Raw genomic sequence first — 21,948 nt, 5'->3', positions numbered from 1 at the left:
CAAATCGATTTCTAAAAAATCGACTTCTACTAAATTGACCTAATTTCACAGTGTAGACATACCCTTGGTCTCAAGGGCACAAGGTTTCATCAAGCCTTGTGATTATTTAGGACCACGGAGGGTCTGAGACAATTGGTTGCAAGGTAACACTGCAGTTTGAATTATTTCATCCAAAGTTTCAGCCTCTCCCTTTAAATTGCAGTTCAACTCTAGTTATGTAAAAATAGCAAAGTGGAGTTTCCTGTTTATTGTCTCCAATGACCTCCAAACGTCCAAATCAATTCTGCTGTTTGTAAGTGCAATGATTAGGTTTTCCTGGCTGCCGGTGCTGCAAATTCAGCCTGGAAGTTAAAGGTTAAACTGGTTTCTTGCTGGCTGACACATCACCAACAATCTGCAAATGGAACCTAGCCAACAATTCTGTTGATTATGTACAAGCCAGAAAAGACTCTAGCTCTTCCAGTGATGTATTAGCTCTGCCAGCCATAAATATGACCCTGAATACACAGAGGATGCAAAGTAAGCATCCTAATCTGACAATAATCAAACTTCAAAACCCAGTTATCAGTGTGCTGTTTTATTTCCAAATTGTCCCAAGTGGCATCAGCAATGGCATTTTCTAATGTGTTGATAAAATATTTTAATATACACAAGGAATATTAATTTAATATTCCTTATAGTTTATTTTATACTTTATATTTTAAAATTCTATATAAAATAATATTAATAAACCACTAGTTTTTTACTTATCAATATTATAATGATTTTAAAAGTTTATAATAAAAACATTTATATATTTGACAGCTTTGCTTTATGCTTTTGAATGTTTCCCTATAATAAAGTATATTGTATGCAATCCTATTGTTTACAATTAACTGTTGTATGCTAAAGTTAAACTCGTTCAGTTTTAAAAAAATAAACAACATAAACATTCTGCTAAAGGAAAGTAAGGATTTTCATAACACTACTTGAACAAAATATTTGCCATTAATCATTCCAAAAAAACGTAGAACTGAAAATTAAAAGAATATAAAACATAACACACAAACTGAACTTCACAAGTTAGCAATGACACTAAGGATCTGTTCCTGCCCCCAATGATTTCAAAGGAGTAGGACAATGCCTTAAGATTTAGGGAAGCCTTCTGGATATTAAAGTTACAAACTTGTATTTTATTACACAACTTTCACATTCACCATTGTAAACTACTATGTCTTTACCAGTCAAACATTAATATGCATTCCACAATATTCTACAGCACCTTATTTAACTAATAGTATCAACTATGTGTTACTCTTGAAATGTTTGAAATTCACTGTGTTGAGGCAGCAAGACCCTAAATTCTAATTCTTTTATAAAACAACCCATTAAGATCTTTCCTCAAAGGGTTTACTCTCTACTTTCCAAGAAATCATTTAAACAACTTCTCTGGACACTAAATATGATCATTCTAATGATTTACAGGAGTTTAATGCTGGTCTCAGATTATTGGGAAATTAGCAAAAATGATAAGGTCAATTTATAATAGATCTAATGGATCTAATTAGAATTTTTAAAAACTAAAATCTCTCTACAGTAACAAAATTCTATTAATGTACAATAAATAGTACTGGCTTATCTCTTGTGGTATAAAATTACCTTCTCATGTCCCAGTTCTCATGCCTAAATAACCATCTTAAACCATGAGAGGTAACATGTAGTAACTTAGTTTAATTATAATTGAATTCAGCACTGTTTACTGATGACGGACCAAAGAAACTAAGTAGATCCATACAGATAAGATGTTGTTTGGGTATGGATGAATATACACAGCAAGAGCAAATTCTGTGTTTGGGATTTCTGAAGAATGAATGCCAGTTTGATACACAGCCTCGCTTATTGATGGTAAATCTGTGTATGGCATCTGGATAGGGTATCCTGTCACCTAGAAAAACATAGGATTGAAACTATAAGTACAGTTTGAAAGGATTATTTTATGAAAAACTAAATGCTACACTTTTATTCATAATAGTTTTATGGTTAAAAATGTTCACATATCAAAAACAGTATATGGCATATGCATTTGTCTGAATTTGAAATGAAGCATTTGATAATTCTCTTATGAGTTCCATCAAGTTGTCTAATTATTAAGTAACCAACCTCTCATTTATCAGAAATGTATTTTAGCTCTGAGCTACTGATTCAATGTAAAGATTATATTGTATATACTTGTATCATACAATAAAACATACTGTAAAAAGTTACTGCACTGCATTAAGAAACTTTCAGAAAAATAAAAATTGTTCTTTCTTTGTACTTATTAACCATGATAAGTTGAGAGAATGAAATTCTGGCTCCACTGAAACCAATGGGAGTTTTGCCATTGACTTCAACGTGGCCAAGATTTCATGCAGAATATCCAAATTAAAAGTTTTGTCAGTATACATGAAAAGTAAGCAATTCATTAGGGCTGTTGATTAATCACAGTTAACTTATGCGATTAACTCAAAAAAGTTAATCCCAATTGATCACAGTTTTAATCACACTGTTAAGCAATAGAATACTAAGTGAAATTTATTAAATATTTTTGGATGTTTTCCTATATTTTCAAATATATTGATTTCAATTACAACACAGAATACAAAGTGTACACTTATATTATTATTTTTGATTACTAATATTTGCACTCTAAAAATGATAAACAAAAGAAATTGTATTTTTCAATTCACCTCATACAAGTACTGTAGTTCAATCTCTTTATCATGAAAGTGCAATTTACAAATGTAGATTTTTTTTGTTACATAACTGCACTCAAAAATAAAACAATGTAAAACCTTAAAGCCTACAAAACCTCTCAGTCCTACTTCTTGTTCAGCCAATTGCGAAGACAAACAAGTTTGTTTACACAGGACATAATGTTACCTACTTATTATTTACAATGTCACCTGAAAGTGAGAACAGGCATTTGCATAGCATTTTTGTAGCTGGCATTGCAAGATATTTACATGCCAGATATGCTAAACATTCGTATGTTTCTTCATGCTTCGGCCGCCATTCCAGAGGACATGCTTCCATGCTGATGATGCTCGTTAAAAAATAATGCATTCATTAAATTTGTGACTGAACTCCTTGGGAGAGAATTGTATGTCCCCTGCTCTGTTTTATTCACATTCTGCCATATATTGCATGTTATAGCAGACTCAGATGATGACTCAGCACGTTTGTTTTAAGGTTTACCTTTCAATTGGTCAGCACTTGAAACAAACAAGTACGGAGATAACCAAAACTCTTTAGTTCTGTCCACATATAAAAGCTAATGCTCTTTTGAATAGCCAAGGTCTGTAGTTTCTCTTCATCCTCATGAGAGTGGGGCACTGGAAAGAAAATTGGTAAATAAATAGTCTGATTCAAATGAAAATCTGAAACCACTTTGGTAAGAAATTTGGGGGTAAGGATCTAAAGCCACTTTGTCCTTGCAAAATATAGTGTACGGAGAGTCAGCCATCAGATCCCAGACCTCTGTAACCCTCCTAGCTGAGGTAACAGCTATTAAAATCATAATTTACCCTGAGAAATGTGACAACTAGCAGATATCTGTGGGTTAGAAAGGAGGTCCCATTAATTCAGAGAGAACTAAGTTTAAATCCCAGGAAGGAATTAGATTTTTAACATTTTTGAATACTCTGTCCAAACCTTTTAGTAATCTGAAAGTCATAGGATTGCATAATATGGATCCGGCATCTATAGGTGTGTGAAACCCTGAGAAAGTAGACAGGTGAGCTAACTGACAATGCTTTCTCTTTTAGATGTAACAAGTAGTCTAGGATAGACTGGATAGGAGCCGGGAAGGAGAAGTGTTTCCCTGCAGGGACCAAACAGAGAACCTCTTCCATTTCATAAGGTATGTATACCTGGTAGACAATTTCCTGCTATTCAAAAGAACATTTTTAACTGAAGCAGAAGAGGCAGAATCCTGATGATTAAACCACTGAGCCATCCAGGCGGTTAGATGCAGACAGAGCGTGCAGAGTCTGCTAACTATTAACTAGAAAACTTTTAAACTAACTATTTACAAAATCAGCCTTTATAAAGTTCTCTAAAGCACAAAAAAGGGAAGGTGTGAAGAGTTAACACTTGCTCTAACCACTGATCACGGATGGTGAGAAAGAACTGAGGGGGATGGGGAAGTTCTGCTCCTTTATGCTCTTGGCAAGCACCACAAGCATGAGGAGGGTACATGCGCTCCCTTTACGGGTACCACTATGGAAAAAAGGTCTCTGGCACTGGTGCACATACACCTAAAGTGGAATGGACATGTGTACGCACTCAAAGAAGAACAGATTGTGCTGAAAGGAGAACTATCAGACTGGAGGGAGTTATTAGTGGAGTACTTCAAGGGCTGGTCTTGGGACTGATTTTATTTAATATTTTAATTCGCACAAAAATAGGAATGTGCTAGTGAAATTTGCTGATGACACGAAGTTCAGAGGCATCATCATTACAGGGGAGGACTTGAATTTTATACAGGAGGAAATGGATGACATTGAGGACTGTGGTAATAGAAATTGGATGCAATTTAATAATACACAGTGCAAGGTAGTGCAGTTGAGAAGAAGGATTTCTGATGTACACTGGGGGGAAGGGGTCTCCAGCTGGAAACAACACAGGAGAAGAAAGACCTGAGCATATTATTCGATCACCTGATGACTATGAGCCTGTTGCCCCTTTTTGACCTGGCTAGCCAAAGTTTGGAGAGCAAGTCCAAGTCCAGTTCAGCATCTATAAATTGGGTCCATTGCCAGTCTATCCTGGAATGTGTTTGGTGGTATCCGATATGCCAGGAACATAAAGTCTCCGCAGGTCCCTGACAGTTCATGTGGGGTTTCCTTTTCCCCTCTGCTTCTAATTCATAGGTATGCTCGGAGCCAGAGAATTTGAAAGTAGTGTCTGTTGAGTAGGGTGGACTGACCATCTCTCTAGTTCTTTCTATACCATGAATCAGAGAAGAACTGAAGCAGAAGGGAAGGAGAGCGGGTAGTGGAATACAGATAGGGTCCACACATCTTGAAGAACCTCCAATTACAGGTCAGTATTTTTAATCATAGATGGAAATTCATCTTTACAGAGTTGAAGGTCCTCCATATAAAATGTAATTTAGAGTAACGGCTCGGAGCAGCCCGAGCAGCAGGACGTAGCCCAGGCCCAGCAGAACAGCTGGGGACCCACCAGGCAGCAGCGGGAGCCCCAGGGCCAGAGGTCCAAGGAGCAGCAACAGCAACAGGGCCAGGAGGCAGCCCACATGGCTCCCGCAGCGCCCCCCGATGGCCGGGAGGAGGAATTACATGCTTCCCGACCAGAGCCCATCAAAGCTTCCCTCGCAGGGAAGCCAGTTAACAAGCAGTTCTAAAACTGCTTCAAAATTTAACAACCGGTTTGTGTGAACCGGTGCGAACCGGCTCCAGCTCACGCCTGCTTGTAACTCAGCAAAGTATGTAGGAACTGGCCCATGTGACTCCAGTCTCCATTTTGCTCTAATTTTCCACAGTAAGAACAAAGAGGTGTTCTTACACCTGGAAAAAGACTATAAAAGGCTGATGCCTCATTTCCATCTTGTCTTCAATCCTGCTTCTTACCTCTGGAGGGACTTTGCTACAAATGGAAGCTCTGCACAAACGACTGAATGACCCATCCCAGCTGTGGATGTACTCCAGAGACTTGATATTGAACCTGCAGTTTATTTCATCACTGCTACAAGCTTGAACCAAGAACTTTGCCATTACTGTATGTAATTGATTCCATTTAACCAATTCTAGCTCTCATCTATACTTTTTCCTTTTATGAATAAACCTTTAGATTTTAGATTCTAAAGGCTTGGCAACAGCGTGATTTGTGGGTAAGATCTAATTTGTATATTGACCTGGGTCTGGGGCTTGGTCCTTTGGGATCGAGAGAACCTTTTTTCTTTTACTGGGGTATTGGTTTTCATAACCACTTGTCCCCATAACGAGTGACACTGGTGGTGATACTGGGAAACTGGAGTGTCTAAGGGAATTGCTTGTGTGACTTGTGTTAGCCAGTGGGGTGAGACCAAAGTCTTCACTGTCTGGCTGGTTTGGTTTGCCTTAGAGGTGGAAAAAACACAGCCTTGGGCTGTAACTGCCCTGTTTTAGCAATTTGTCCTGAATTGGCACTCTCAGTTGCGTCCCGCCAGAACCAGCATCATTACAAGAGGATTCCCTCTGTGCAGGTTTTGTGGAGACAGCCATAAGGTGCTCTTCTGAGGACCCTCTTGCAAGCCTTAGCACAGAGGTAGGAGGGGCATTTTAGAACAGGCGAACAGCATGCAGCACTACATTCCATAGGGCAGCCCAGGGAAGCTGTCTCTACGTTATGTCAAGAGCTTCTCCAGCCCCTGGAACAGCCCAGCATTGGAGAGACACAGAGACATCTTAAAGCCACTTTAGCCCCCATTTCTACTTCTGCTGTGAATTCTATGCTTGTGCCTCTGAGAGTATGTCTACCTTGGAGCTGGGAGGTGTAATTTCCAGCTTGAGGAGACAACCACACTAGCTCTGATCAAGCTAAAGTGCTAAAAAGAGTGTAGCCACGGCAGCGCAAGCTATGGGAGAGACTAATTGTCCCAATTACACTAAGACACTAAGTTCATGCTCCAAGTATATCCAAGACAGTAATAGGTACTCAGGACAGCTAGCCCCTGCTGCTGCTACAGCTACAATTTTATTTTTAGCACACTATCTCAATCAGAGCTAGCACAGGTATATCTCCTCAAACTGGAATTTATACCTCCAGATTGAAGTGTAGATAATACCTCTAGAAGCACAGCACAGAATCTCACCCAAAGAGGGTATCTTATAATAAATCATTATGAAGAATTTTAAAATAATTTTTATGTACAGTAACATTTATACTTGTGTTATGAGCAGATGCACAGTATAAAGGGAAAACAATATCACACAAGGGATGATTAATAACTGGAACACAATTCTGCTTTTGTTTCATAATGTTGTTATAACTAGGGTTAGTGCTCTGTTGCTTCCCCAGCCAGCTCCATTTTTCTATTTAATGAATGGATCTTTCAGGAGAATCTATGGAATATGACCATGATAAATAAAATCATTGTAGAAATATTTTCCTTCAAGAAAATGGAATATCCCAAGTACTGTGATTTACAGTGAAGTTACAGGACAGAAACTTTGAGAAAATGCATTTCAGAAAAAAGGCTTTTAAGCTTTCAATCTAAATTCCATTTTATTGTTTGTGGCAGAAGTTGTATGATATCTAGTGTACTGAAGATTTTCAGTGCATCTGTGAAAATTTTGCATGCTTTTTGTTTGTGTCTCACTTGGTTAAGATAGCAAAGAGGGATTCCACTGAGTCAGTGAAGCTATTCCAAATATACACTGGAGTAACTGAAATCAAAATCTATCCTACTGTATGGCTATGAAATTACACCTTCCTCATTCCTACACACTATACAAAAGCTGATTTACAATTGTGGTATTTTATTGACAGAATTAAACATGTTCTGAAGTAATGATAGTTGTTTAAAACAACAACAACAAAGGCTGCCTCCAAACAAATACACCATCTGTTTCCTAGAACGGGCGTCTTGTGGCCACATTAAGCTGTTTTGATCCTCTCATAGTCATGGAGGATGAAGTTCACCCAGAATCACTTAAGTCCTATTTCAGACATATTTTGAGGTCTTAAGTGGCGTCTAAGCCTCATTTTGCATGTCACAATACGGGTGAATTTCTCACAGACTGAGTATAGGAAGAAGCCTGCGTTGTTTTTATGTATGCCCTCAATAATCAGCAGACTGAACATTTTTAGGAAGTGGTGGGGTTTTTTTGTTCTGACCCCTGCAGCTCCCCAGTCATCGTGGAGGAGGGTCAGGGGGCCCCCACAGGCCCTGGCCTGCCCCGTGGCGGCAGGGGGACCCCCCGCAGCTCCCCACTGCCGCAGTGGCAGGGGGATTCCTGTAGCTCCCCGCCGCTGCTGGCAAGGGAAAACCCAGAGCTCCCAGCCACCCCCAGCTGACCAGTCCCTTACCATTCTGTCATGGATATTTTTAGTAAAAGTCAGGGACAGGTCAGGGGTCCTTGAGATTTTCTTTATTCCCCGTGACATGTCCGTGACTTTTACGAAAAAATATCCATGATGAAATCTTAGCCTTATTCATGAGTCACCCACGTGTGGAATACACATAGGGACCATCACTCCAGGAAGAAGAGAACGTTACTTACCTGTAACTGGAGGTTCTTAGTGATGTGTGGTCCCTGCCCTCCATCCCCTCTGCTTTGGATTGGATTCCATAATGGTAAGAGGGAAACTGCAGAGGCATCGACCCGCACTACCTCTTATACCCTTGGCTGAGAGCACGAGGAGATGCACTACATACGTGTGGGTCAATGGACACTGCTAAGAAACATTTCTGAACTCAAACTCAAGAATAAAAAATTTTATTACAGCTAATGTTAAAAAACATTTAATACATAGGTTGAGAAAAGAGTGTCTGTACATCTGGGTATAGTGCTTAGATTATCCACAAATACAAAGTTTGTTTTTAAAGTCATAAGATACATATAGTGCATAATTAGCAATAACCCAAATTTAGGTGAATGAATTGAAGAATACAGTTTAGATATTTAGCATCCATGTATTCAGGTACATTACTCATGAAAAAAGTTATACAGAGAGTTGGTGGCAGAAAGCAAAATATATCAATGAGTGAAGATTGTCCCTCAGTAATTGAGAATTTAGGATAGGTTGTCCATTTAGATAAAAACAGTCCATCAGGAAAGTATTTGAGTTACTTTCCCGACTGCACTTCTCATTGGCACTCCAGCTCATTCCTCCTGATATTGCCGATGTCCAGTGATGTGTTCTATGTAGATGTCCCTCGACCACCTGATTGCATCCGACACCATGTGTTTGCTGCATCAGCCAAGCGTACTATTGACCGACTCCACATTCTCTCAGCACTCGCTCGTTACCGGGGTACCATGCGCCCAGGACTCCGATGATCAGCGCGTGAGTTTGGATCTCGTAGCCCTTAGCTCTCAGGATGTCGGCCAGAGGGGCGTATTTCTCCAGCTTTCGAGATCGGGCATCGTGGAAAGCCAGGGTCTTGTTTTCGAAGGGCACTGTAACATCCACCATGATGATCTTCTTCCAGTCCTTGTTGGTGATGACGATGTCCGGTCACAGTTAGCTGTCAGTTCCGGGGATGGCGGAGTTCACAGCTACCTTCCCCACAGGTGGATGGCTCTGACTAGGCGATCTTGGATGGCGTTGTGTCGCAGTTGCCAGGCTCTGGAATGGGGCTTGCAGCTACACAAGATGTGGGGTAGTGTCTCATTGGCATAGGCGCACTTCCTGCATCACTTGTCCCAATTCCCATGGCGGACGGCTCCGTTCAGCGGGACGCAGTTGAGCTGGGCCCAGTGGATGAACCTACAGTTGGCAAATTGGGTGAAGCTGTCCCCGGGGAGGAAATGGTTGCTGGCGTCCCACATGCATGTCACCTTGAAGGCCTTGCCCTGGTCCGGCTTCCGTTTACACTAAAACTTAACTTAGCTAACTATCACTAAGACAAACTATTTACAAAGTAAGTCACTCTTTTAGCAAACTAAAAGTACGAAGGAACGGGGTTCCAACTCAGGCCATGCAGCAGTAAAAGAGAACTGAAGAGCTGTCGACCTGCACTACCTCTTATACTTTAAGCTGGAAGCTCAAGGAGATGCACTATGCACTTGCAGGTCAACGGACACTGCTAAGAACACTTCCGGACTCAGGCACATGGCATGCAAGTGCACCCATGTGTCGAATACAGATAGGGACCATCATCACTTGAAGAAGAATAACTAGTACAATCCGTCTAAATGATAACTAATGAGTGGGAAACTAAATAACCATCTTAACATATCTGAAAGATGTAAACAGCAAAGATGGAAAAAAAATTGTATTTGTTGTTCTAAAACATGAAACCAAAAGGGTGACATTATGAAAAGAAATATCAGGAAATAATTTCCAAAATGTGAGATTTATTATAAGATGCATTCTGGCAAAAACTGTTTTACATATTCTATGTCAATTTACAGAAATGTATGTCTGTGGTTCTTATTTTGAGCATTTTAAAGTTATTTTTGTTCCTTTTTTATATAGCTAGTCGTTATTTCCTTACTTATATCAAAATAAAGCAGTATTAAAATATGTTTGATCATGAGTGGGCTTCTGTATTCAGTGCTGCAGCTATTTATACACATTACCTTCTTTATACTACACATACTCAGTTTTAAATTAATCTCTCTTAATATTGTTTATAATTTAAATTATAAAATTTAATTGTTTATAATGTAAATACTAACCCAATAATGTTCCAGTAAACTTTCCAATTCATTTTCTTCTTTGTCTGTAACAAAGATCCTATTTCTTAATTCTAGCTTGGGAAGAATTTGTCGTAGAAGAGCAATACACTGTCGATGCCACCGAGTTGGTTGCTGAAATCGCCATTCCATTATTTTACTTTTTAAGGTCTTTTCGATCCTGTGATAAAAGTTACAAAATCTTTATAAATAGGGCTGTCAAGCAATTAAAAAAATTGTGATTAATCGCGTGATTAAAAAAATTAATCGCAGTTAATCGTGCAATTAATCGCACTGTTAAACAATAATAGAATACAATTTATTTAAATATTTTTGGATGTTTTCTACATTTTCAAATATATTAATTTTTATTACAACACAAAATACAAAATATACTGTGCTCACTTTATATTTATTTTTGATTACAAATATTTGCACTGTAAACAAACAAAAGAAATAGTATTTTTCAATTCCCCCATTAGAAGTACTATAGTGGAAATTCTTTATCATGAAAGTTGAACTTACAAATGTAGAATTATGTACAAAAAACCTGCATTCAGAAATAAAACAATGTAAAACTTTAGAACCTACTAGTCCACTCAGTCCTACTTCTTGTTCAGCAAATCGCTCAGACAAACAAATTTGTTTACATTTGCGGGAGATAATGCTGCCCGCTTCCTGTTTACAATGTCACTTGAACGTGAAAACAGGTGTTCGCATGGCACTGGCATCGCAAGATATTTACCTGCCAGATGCGCTAAAGATTCATATGTCCCTCCATGCTTTGGCCACCATTCCAGAGGACATGCGTCCATGCCGATGACGGGTTCTGCTCGATAACAATCCAAAGCAGTGTGGACAAATGCATGTTCATTTTCATATCATAAGTCAGATGGTGACTACCAGCAGAAGGTTGATTTTTCTTGTTTGGTGGTTCAGGTTCTGTAGTTTCCGCATAAGAGTGTTGCTCTTTTAAGACATCTGATAGCGTGCTCCACAACTCGTCCCTCTCAGATTCTGGAAGGCACTTCAGATTCATAAACCTTGGGTCGAGTGCTGTATCTATCCTTAGAAATCTCACATTGGTACCTTCTTCGCATTTTGTCAAATCTGAGGTGAAAGTGCTCTTAAAACAAACAACATGTCCTGGATCATCATCCGAGACTGCTATAACATGCAATATGTGGCAGAATGAGCATAAAACAGAGCAGGAGGCATACAATTCTCCCTCAAGGAATTCAGTCACAAATTTAATTAAGGCATTTTTTTTAACAAGCGTCATCAGCATGGAAGCATGTCCTCTGGAATGGTGGCCAAAGCATGAAGCGACATACAAATGTTTAGCATATCTGGCATGTAAATACCTTGCAATGCTAGTTTCAAAAGTGCCATGCAAATATTCTCACTTTCAGGTGACACTGTAAATAAGAAGCGGGCAGCATGATCTCATGTAAATGTAAATAAACTTGTTTGTCTTAGCGATTAGCTGAATGAGAAGTAGGACTGAGCGGACTTGTAGGCTCTAAAGTTTTACACTGTTTTGTTTTTGAGTGCAGTTATGTAACAAAAAAAAATCTACATTTGTAAGTTGCACTTTCACGATAAAGAGATTGCACTACAGGACTTGAGGTGAACTGAAAAATACTGTTTCTTTTGTTTATCATTTTTACAGTGCAAATATTTGTAATAAAAAAATATAAAGTGAGCACTGTACACTTCGTATTCTGTGTTGTAACTGAAGTCAATATATTTGAAAATGTAAAAAAACATCCAAAAATATTTAATAAATTTCAATTGGGATTCTATTGTTTAACAGTGCGATTAATCGTGATTAATTTTTTAACCATAATTAACTTTTTTGAGTTTATTGCGTGAGTTAACTGACAGCCCTATTTATAAATAAATTTAAGTAATGAAACATGATTAACAAAATTCCCTGTGACCTTTTAAAGCATTTATTTTTCATGATCTGGACCTAAAACTTTAACGCTTCTTTTAGATAAACATGGCTAGTATACATAGAATTAATATACTTCAGCAATTCCACTAGCAGGCCAGTCTGAAAAGATAAATTTGTGGTAGACAAGTAATGGACTGTTGACCTGGTTTCCCAAGAAGCTGAGTATCCCCAACTTCCACTATGGTCACATGCTTTTAGTATTCAAAAAGATCCTACCTGTTCTGTAGTTCTTCTACCATGCTTCCATTAGTAGGGGTGTAAAGTATTTCTTTTGGCTGAAAGAGATAGATGTATACTTGATAGGAAGTTAAGATATAACAAGACATTTGGCCAGATCCTCAAATGAAGTGCAGCTACTTTGCACACATTGTCAGTGGAATATGTACATAGAGTAAACACAATTGGCCCTCTGAGGATCATCCCAGTGTCCCAGAGGCTCCTATGCTACCCAGCTGCACACACAGAGGGTGTGGGTGGAGGGAAGGGGCCATGATAGGGACACGCACATACTGCTCCAATCCCGAGCTGTGATTTTGGCCCCATTGGGGTTGTTAACAGCCACATCAATTAGACCAATTCTCTGGTTGCTCTAATTTATGTGTGAAGATTGTTCTTGCACATAACAGCCCTATAATCAGGGCAGTGCAAAGATGATCTTTATGTCATCTTGGCACACACACATATAGACCTTACACAACCCCTAATTTGCACTGTGTGATCCCCTCAGCAGTACTCAACTTAACTTTTACTATCTTAATTAAAATAGAGTTGGCACCTTAAGCAGGCACCTTTCCCAACCTACTTTGTTTAGCTCTTATAACAATAAGGTGATATGGTTCAGTTCAAACCTTCTCGGCAGGCTTGACTGCTCCACACAAATCTTTCCTCATAGAGTCACTCACAAATCCATTATATTCAGGAACTAGTCACCTGCCTCTAAATCAGCATAGCCAACCCACTTAACCGTTTCCCAGCAGGATTTACAGCTGCTTACAATAGTGGGGTATTCAAGCAATTATTGCCCACTTTTTACAGCAACTTATTAACAATGATGATCTTTTGAAACAAACATAACGAATGATAATTACTATAATTTATATCAGACAGATAAACTTTGAAAATTGGAGGAGTTACCTGTACAGTTTGTGTTTTTATGCATTGAAAATTGTATGGTAGAAATTGCCTCCAAAAACCTTCCTTTGAAATTTCAAAACTTATGCACATTGGTGAACTGTTTTGCTGTGTATTGAACCAGACCTATCAAAACAGTAGTATAAAATGTGGCAATCAATCTACAAAAATTGTTTTAAATTAAAAGATGTGAAACTTACTTTTAAATGTTTTCCTTTAATACCAATACAAGTATATAAGAAGTCAGAGAAATGCCATTATATAGTATGATGAAGAGAAGCAATTGCACTTGTACTGCCAACTGAAGAGGATCAGGCTTAACCACCTGTAGTTTTGGTTAACATTTCACTAATACAAACATAGGGCCTGAACCTGCAAGTCATCCCTATGGGGAACTCCCAAAGAAGTCAAATGGAAAAAGGAAGATTACTTACCTTACAGTAACTGGAGTTCTTTGAGACATGTGGTTCCTATTGGTATTCCACTGTCTGTGCGTGCGCATGCACTCCATGAGCCTGAGACCAGAAGATTTTTTCCACTAGCAGAGTCTATTGGTCTGCAACTGCATCCTGTGCTCTGAACTGAGGGCACAAGGGGCAGTGCGGACCAACTGCCTCTCCAGCTCCTTCTCTACTACAAATCACCTTAGGGCTACTTGGATGATCCGAGGAATAGAAAACCTGTCTTATGAAAGGCGACTCAAAGAGCTCGGCTCGTTTAGCCTAACCAAAAGAAGGCTGAGGGGAGATATGATTGCTCTCTATAAATATATCAGAGGAATAAATACCAGGGAGGGAGAGGAATGATTTAAGTTCAGTACCAGTGTGGACACAAGAACAAATGGATATAAACTGGCCATCAGGAGGTTTAGACTTGAAATTAGATGAAGGTTTCTAAGAGGAGTGAAGTTCTGGAACAGCCTTCCAAGAGAAGCAGTGGGGGCAAAAGACTTATCTGGCTTCAAGACTAAGCTTGATAAGTTTATGGAGGGGATGGTATGATGGGATAGCCTAATTTTGGTAATTAATTGGTCTTTGACTATTAGCGGTAAATATGCCCAATGGCCTGTGATGGGATATTAGATGGGGTGGGATCTGAGTTACTACAGAGAATTCTTTACTGGATGTCTGGCTGGTGAGTCTTGCCCACATGCTCAGGGTTTAGCTGATCGCCATATCTGGGGTTGGGAAGGAATTTTCCTCCAGGGCAGATTGGCAGAGGCCCTGGGGGGTTTTCGCTTTCCTCTGCAGCGTGGGGCACAGGTCACTTGCTGGAAGAGTCTCTGCACCTTGAAGTCTTTAAACCATGATTTGAGGACTTCAATGGCTCAGACATTGGTTTGATACAGGAGTGGGTGGGTGAGATTCTGTGGCCTGTGCAGGAGGTCAGATTAGGCGATCATAAGGGTCCCTTCTGACCTTAAAGTCTATGATTCTATGATTCCTCAGGACTCAAGGTATGAGAGGAAAGTGTGAAAAAGGAAAGGCTACTTATGCTATGCAGTAACTGGAATTCTTCAAGATGTGTGTCCTTGTGGGTGCTCCACTTCAGTTATGCCTTCACCCCATGAGCCTTTGACTGGAGATTTTTGCTAGTAGTCCCCATTCACCCCACCCATGTGCCCTACACGTCCTTGTGCCTTGCACAGAGGATATGTAGGACTGTGTGGGAGAGCCATCTTCAGTTCCTTCACCACCACTAAGTCCCTCAGAGGAAACGCCAAAGCAGAAGGGAAAGAGAGGGGGTAGTGGAGCACTCACAGAACACACATCTCAAAGAACTCCAGTTACTGCACAAGCTGAGTAACCTTCCTTCTTCTTTAAGTAATGCATCCTTGACTTCAGGTGACTTCCGAGCAGTATCCTCCACAGAAGAAGTGAGCTTCAGAGCTGAGTCTAATACTAAAAACAAAACTGTGTTCCCAAGAGGAGCATCTGATCTAGAAGAATGAACCAACATATAGTGCTTGGAGAATATATGTACTAAAAACCAATTTGCAGCTTTGCAGATCTCAAAAATGGGAACATTTTTGAGTAATGCCATAAAAGTAGAAAGTAATCTCATGGTGTTGGCCAATACCATAGAGGGAGGTTGTAAATTGTCAGATTCATAGCAAGAAATAATACATTCAAATACATCCATCTAGAGAGCCTCTGGGTGGAAATTGTGGACCCTTTGGACCTGTCAGCAATTGACACAGTCTTGGAGATTTTCTGAACGATCTGGTTCTGTCCAAATAAAAGGCTAGCTCCCTCCTGACATCTAAGATATGGAAGGCAGCATCTTCCCTGGTCTGGTGTGGTTTTGGGAAGAAAATTGGGAAATGTATAACCTAATTGATATGAAATTCAGATGATAACAGGTAAAAATTTTGGAAGTGGACATGAAACTTTGTACTTGAAAAACATTGTAATGTGAGGGTCTGCCATTAAAACTCCCAGTTCCTCAATTGTTTTAGCAGAAGTGATAGTCCCCAACAAGGTTGTTTTCATGGATAGATGAAGGAGGGAATAAGTGGCCATCGCTTTTAAAGGGAGTTTCATAAGACATCGGAGTAAAAAGTTTAAAGTTTAAATCCCATACAAGGATAGGTTCTCTAATGTGAATGAAAAGATTTCTTAATCATTTAATGAATCTTGCAGTGGTGGGCTGAACAAACACTGAGAATCCCTCAACCAAGGAATGAAAGGCTGTTATAGATAGCAGGTGGACCCTCAGGGAACTCATATAATCCTGGACTTTTTGGATTCCAGTAGACAGTCAAGGACAGCAGAGAATGAAGAAGAAACAGACCAAAGTTGTCGCTGAATATACCCGTGGGGAAACCTTTTCCACTTTTACAAGTAAGTATTTCATGTAGACCTTTTCCTCCTATTTAAGAACATCTTCTGTACCTCTGCAGAACAGGAGGTCTGTACTCCTGTGAACCACTGAGTAACGAAGCCTTGAGGCAAAGAATTCCCAGGTTAGGATGGAGAGTCTGCCCAGCATCAAGAGAGAGAAGGCTGGGAACGGATGGAAGGCTCATCACCAGACAAACGGCAAGGCAAAGGGTACCAGCCCTATGTGGGAATATTGGATTTAACAACATTATCTTGACTTTGTCTTGCTTGATCTTATTTACCACTTTCAAAATCAAAGGCATTGGAGGAAGTACACAGAGAAGGCCTCTTGTCCACAGAACAAGGAAAGCACCTCCCGCAGTCAGGGAGGACCTATAACCCACCCCCGAAGCAAAACTGTTTGCAATTTCTGTTGGTTACGATGGCAAAAAGATTCACTTCAGAAAAATGTGCTTGAGAGTCTGAGAATCCAACTCCCATTTGTAATTCTGGGAGAACTGCCTGCTGAGGTCATCACCCATAGTATTTTGTATACCCAGTAAGTAAGCTGCCAAGATTAGGATGCAGCTGGCTACGCATCAGCTCCATAGCTTTATTGCTTTGGCAAAAAGAGAAGGGGATCTCTCTCCACACACACAAGTTGTCAGTTGATATAAAACATGCAGGCTACATTGTCTGTCATGATTTTTATGGATCGGTTCCTGATTAAAGGCATGAAATGGTTACTGGCATTCCTAACTGCCCTCAGCTCCAGGAGGTTGAGGAGTAACTGTGTCTCGTGGGTAGATCATTTGCCCTGAATGGTGTGAATCCCTAAATTTGGCCACCAGAGATGCATCTGTCATTATGCTGATGGAAGGGGAAGGTTGGATGAATGGCACATCTGTGTAGACATTGTCCGGGTCTTTCCACCAATTGAGAGAGTCTTCTACTTGATGAGGGACTGACACCAGCTTTTTCAGGCTGTTTGTTTGAGATCTGAACTGTTCTGAGCCAGGGAAGCAACAAGGCATAACATGACATGTTGAGTCACAAAGGTACAAGCTGCCATGTGTCCGACTAACTGAAGGCAATTTTTTGTTGATGTCTGTGGACTGATTTGAATTTTTGATACAAGGTTTGTTAATGTCATGAACCTGTCCATGGGAAGGTAAAAAGCTCTGGCTGATACTGCATCTAGGGAGGCCTCTGTGAACTCTATACTTCGCACCAATCTCAGAATGGATTTCCTCATGTTCAGCTGTAGTCCTAACCTATGGACCAAAAACATTGCTGTCTTTATGGTGCAGAGGAACTACTGAAGAATCCATTCCTGCAACGGGTATTACTTGAGATGCTAAGTGCTCTTGACTCTCGCTGAAGTCAAGATTTGAGGGCATTAAGAACACTGCAAGATCAGACCCATACTTTAAAGATCTGCAGTACAGATCTGAAGTGTTTAGCATATTCCAAAATAAAATAAAAATAATGCTCTTAAAGAAACAATACATTTTCATGTAGTAGTCTGCAAACTGCTTTATAAACTACTATGTACAGTATCTGAAGTTGTTCTTATCCCATGGTTTATCATGCTAGTAATATTTCTTCCTCTCTATTTAATTATTGAAAATTTAAAGAGATGACACATAATTAAAATATCCTATTCTCCACCACCATTGTGGAAGGTGGTGCAGATGAAACATATGATGCAGAATCATAACAAAATGTTGGGGATCTCACAGATTCAGTCATACTAAAATACTAGACAGCATCTAAAGACCTGAGTAGAACCTTATTAGTTTCTATACAGTAGTAACATACTGAATACTAGTTAGCTAGCAAAGCAGCAAAGTTTTGCTGTCTCTAAAATGATATAAATATTCTGAATCCTATTCTTTGTAAATTCTACATTACTTTATTTGATCCTTTAAAATATGGCCTAATACTTTGTCTATAACTAACATGACACTATTCCTTGTCTTGTTTGGTTTAATTTTACATACTTACGTTTTCCCTATTGATTAAGCAGTCAACACTTTGTAGGGGACAAAATGTATCAAACTGTTTATAACACTGCCCATTCAAGGGATTCCAAAGGAAATATTCTTCATTTTCATGAGTTAATACATATGCCACTTTCCCCTACCAACAAAAAGTAGATGTCATCAATTTTATATATATACGCAATTCCAATGAAGAAAGTAAAATGAGCTTCCAATATTTACTTTTCCTCAGCCTTTTACAAATAGTTTATTTTTTTTTTAGTGGAAGGTGCCAGACTGACATCAGAACAGATTGTAGTCTTCTGTTTATTGAAAGTGCAGCAAGGGCAAGTTTACCCGATGCTGCCTCATGAATATTTCTCTATCTTTTGAAAATAGGGCCTAATCTTACAAGCCTCACTCACATAGATATTCACTTTGATTTCAAATATGAAAGCTGTGACCAGATTAGGAGAGACTGAAAAAAATGGGGCTGTTTAAAGAGAAGATGAATAAGAGGACACACTAGAGATATGTAAAACAGCAAATGTAATAGAGAAGGCAAACTAGGTGGTGTCATATTTAATTCTTCTAATCATAAGAATATGGGGACATTCAGTGAAAATGAAAAGCAACAAATTTAAAACTGATTAAATAAATACTTTTACATAACACATAATTAAGCTGTGGAACTCATTTTCACCGATGTCATTGAAGCCAAGAGCCTAGTAGGATTCTCAGAAGATTAAACATTTACTTAGATGATGAAATCATCCAGGCTGCAAACCAATCTCTAACTAATGGGGAGGTAGGAAGAAATGTCCATTAAGGAAAACTACTCCATAATTGTCCACAATGGGGTTTAATGCACCTTCCTCTTAGCAAGTGGTACTGGCCACTGTGGAAGACAGGATGTTGGACTAGATGCACCATTGGTCTGATATGGCATGGCAATCCTGATTTTCCAATATATTTGTCTTGGTATGTTATTGACTACGTATTTTATTCTCTTTAGCACATTACACTGTTTATGCTGTCATGGGGGATGAAACCAATGAAGATTTAAACATTTTTTAAATTATGGCACTTACTTCTAACACTGATGTTCCCAACAGCACCCATGCTTTTTTCCCAAAATACAGAAGGTAGTTACACAGAAGCACTGCATGCTCTCCTTTATTTCCAATAGCCAAATTGATGCAATGCTAAAAGCAAAATGGTAAAGAATAAGCTATTTACTAGAAATTCTATGCTGTCATCTCCCCATCTAGTCATAAAATGCAGAGCGGAAGCCAAGGAGATTGCCAATGACAGCACACTCCTCAGAAAGCTGTCTTTTGGTGGAAAAGGGACACAGAGATAACATGGGTATATCTGGAATCTGAAGGTTTTGGAGACAGCCTTGCCTCCTATGTAAACCCCCCCTACTCCCACCCTACTCACTGAGGGAGGATTTCTCACAAAATCCACATGATTCAGCTTGTGAAGTTTCCTAAGAGCTCATTCCCCTTTTTATGGATTTGACTGGGCTAAGAGATGACATGAGGCTTAATCTGTGGTTGACAAGCAGTCAAGATTTGGCTTTTTGCTCTGTAAACCAAAATATTTTTCATGCAGAATTTTAATGCACGTAAAACAGATTACTTCAACAATCTATTAACTCATCTACATCTATTATTTAATATAGGATTATTACCTCTGATGTCATCCAAACATCAACATCAGCATTTTCATCCAATGTATCTGATACACAAGGAATTAAAGACACAAATTGAGAAATAAGATCCTATAAATGAAATAGGAATATACGTAAATACCAGGGCGCACATGTCATAAATATCTACTGAACAGATCTCAATTCTGGATTATTCAAAAATATAAAACTACAGTTAATCTAAGTTTCTTGTCATGCTACCACGAATTACTAATGTAATAAATATGAACTTCTATACTAGCTACAGAGGAAAAAAATGTAAATTATAATAGTAATTCAGGAATGTCAAAGACTAATTTCAGCAGTTCTGAATTTCTTACTGTATGATAGAAAATAAACTAATACTTACAAAAGTTGCATTAGGATCGTCAAGATACATATCTAGTAGCAGCTGTGGTGGATTTAGTGCCCTAATATATTTTGTAACTAAAATATTTCGTCCTTCATTGTCAAAAACAGAGGTTATTATTCTTCTTTTTGGAAATTTTGCCTTGCAATTTTTTTTAAAAATGCATGCTCTTTGCGAAAGTGTTTCATCTTCATGATCTGCAAACTAGAATCATAATTACAGTTACAATGTTAATATAATTTCAAAGATTGACTTAAAATACCCCAAAAGAATTACCATTTGCTTTAAGAAACAAATTTACCCTACTCTGAAAGTCTTCATTGATGCATATTAAGTATAAATGCCAACCTTATCTGATTCTAAATCATTTTCAACAGAAGATAGCTGAGGTTCAATCGTAGCAAAGATGGTTAAAAAGGTATATTCTTTTAAATTCTGTCCACAGTGCTCTTCTTTATGAGATGCACAGGGCTTGCTCCAAGTGTAGCCAAGCAAAACTGGTGGCGTATTTACTTGAAATGTACCACAGATCTGTGAACATATTTAGATTATTATATTAGGTAAAACAAACAAACTACAGTGCAAGAGATGTTATAACAAAATATAAAGGTCATAATGATTCAAATTATATCATGTGCAATAAAGGGAAATAAATGTAATTTTTATGCTTTTTTCACAGAGATTCCACTCACTAGATTCTGGGCAAGGGCAACAATCCTCAAATTTTAAACAGGAGAACCTTTTGTAGGGTTCTAAAGGAAGTCATACCCTGTATCAAGTTAAAGAACACATGGTGCCTCTACCTGGGGAAAGTCTTACACCATGAGTGCAGACTTCAGTCCCAGGAAAATATACAGGGAAATTTAGAACAACACACTTAACCTAATAGCAGCAATGCTTAAAATCTAAGGAGCTAGGGGAACATAAAGTGTGGGTGAAAAAAATCATACAGAAGTTGTGCAGTTCATTTTAAATAGTTTAAATAACAGAAGATTGTAAAAATGGCTGGTTAAACAACTTTATTGCAAATACAATTATAATATAGCACACCTTAGCCCAATCTTTCCCCACAAAACCCTATGCAAAACCAACTCTCAATACATGACATATGTTAGTTAGGACTACTGACTAGTTAATTACAAAAAACTCAGTCTTAAGCCTATAAAACGTTGGGCTGCTCATAGGCAGTGGGACCTGTTTCAACAGGTAAGGCACACCAGTGATGGAGTAGGAGGAAGGGTAAACAAAACAGCAAAAGGATGAAGATCTAGGAGCCAACTGTAGGGCTGACTTAGCTGACCTGAGTAGGCCCAAGTTAAGACATGACATGCTTGAACAAGTAACTGCTGAACAAGTCCCAACAAATAATTCTGAAACAACTATTGTGAATAAAAAAGGAGCCAGACTAACTAGACTAACTATTGTGGGTATGTTTTTAGTAAATAGGGTTACCATATTTCAACAAGCAAAAAAGAGGACGGGAGGAGCCCCGCCCTAGCCCCGCCCCTGCCCCTCCCACTTCCTGCCCCCCCAGAACCCCCAACCCTCCCCCCGTTCCTTGTCCCCTGACTGCCCCCTCCTGGGACCCCTGCCCCTAACTGCCCCCCGGGAATCCACTCCCTA

General features: G+C 39.0%; 1 protein-coding gene across 1 annotated transcript in view; it reads right to left on the bottom strand.

Moving 5' to 3' along the window:
* Positions 1-576: 576 nt before the first annotated feature.
* CC2D2B (coiled-coil and C2 domain containing 2B) overlaps positions 577-21,948 on the bottom strand; it is a 96,904-nt gene continuing 75,532 nt past the window's right edge. Inside the window, 10 exon segments of the mRNA XM_034776860.1 lie at positions 577-1,924; positions 10,371-10,548; positions 12,544-12,602; positions 13,462-13,584; positions 18,288-18,422; positions 19,354-19,467; positions 19,959-20,048; positions 20,326-20,529; positions 20,674-20,899; positions 21,402-21,416. Of these exon segments, the coding sequence (XP_034632751.1) occupies positions 1,736-1,924; positions 10,371-10,548; positions 12,544-12,602; positions 13,462-13,584; positions 18,288-18,422; positions 19,354-19,467; positions 19,959-20,048; positions 20,326-20,529; positions 20,674-20,899; positions 21,402-21,416 (1,333 nt within the window). The 3' untranslated portion in view covers positions 577-1,735.

The sequence above is a fragment of the Trachemys scripta genome, chromosome 7 (genome assembly GCF_013100865.1).
Source record: "Trachemys scripta elegans isolate TJP31775 chromosome 7, CAS_Tse_1.0, whole genome shotgun sequence".
NCBI lineage: Eukaryota > Metazoa > Chordata > Testudines > Emydidae > Trachemys > Trachemys scripta.
This window is presented reverse-complemented; position numbering and strand designations above follow the sequence as displayed.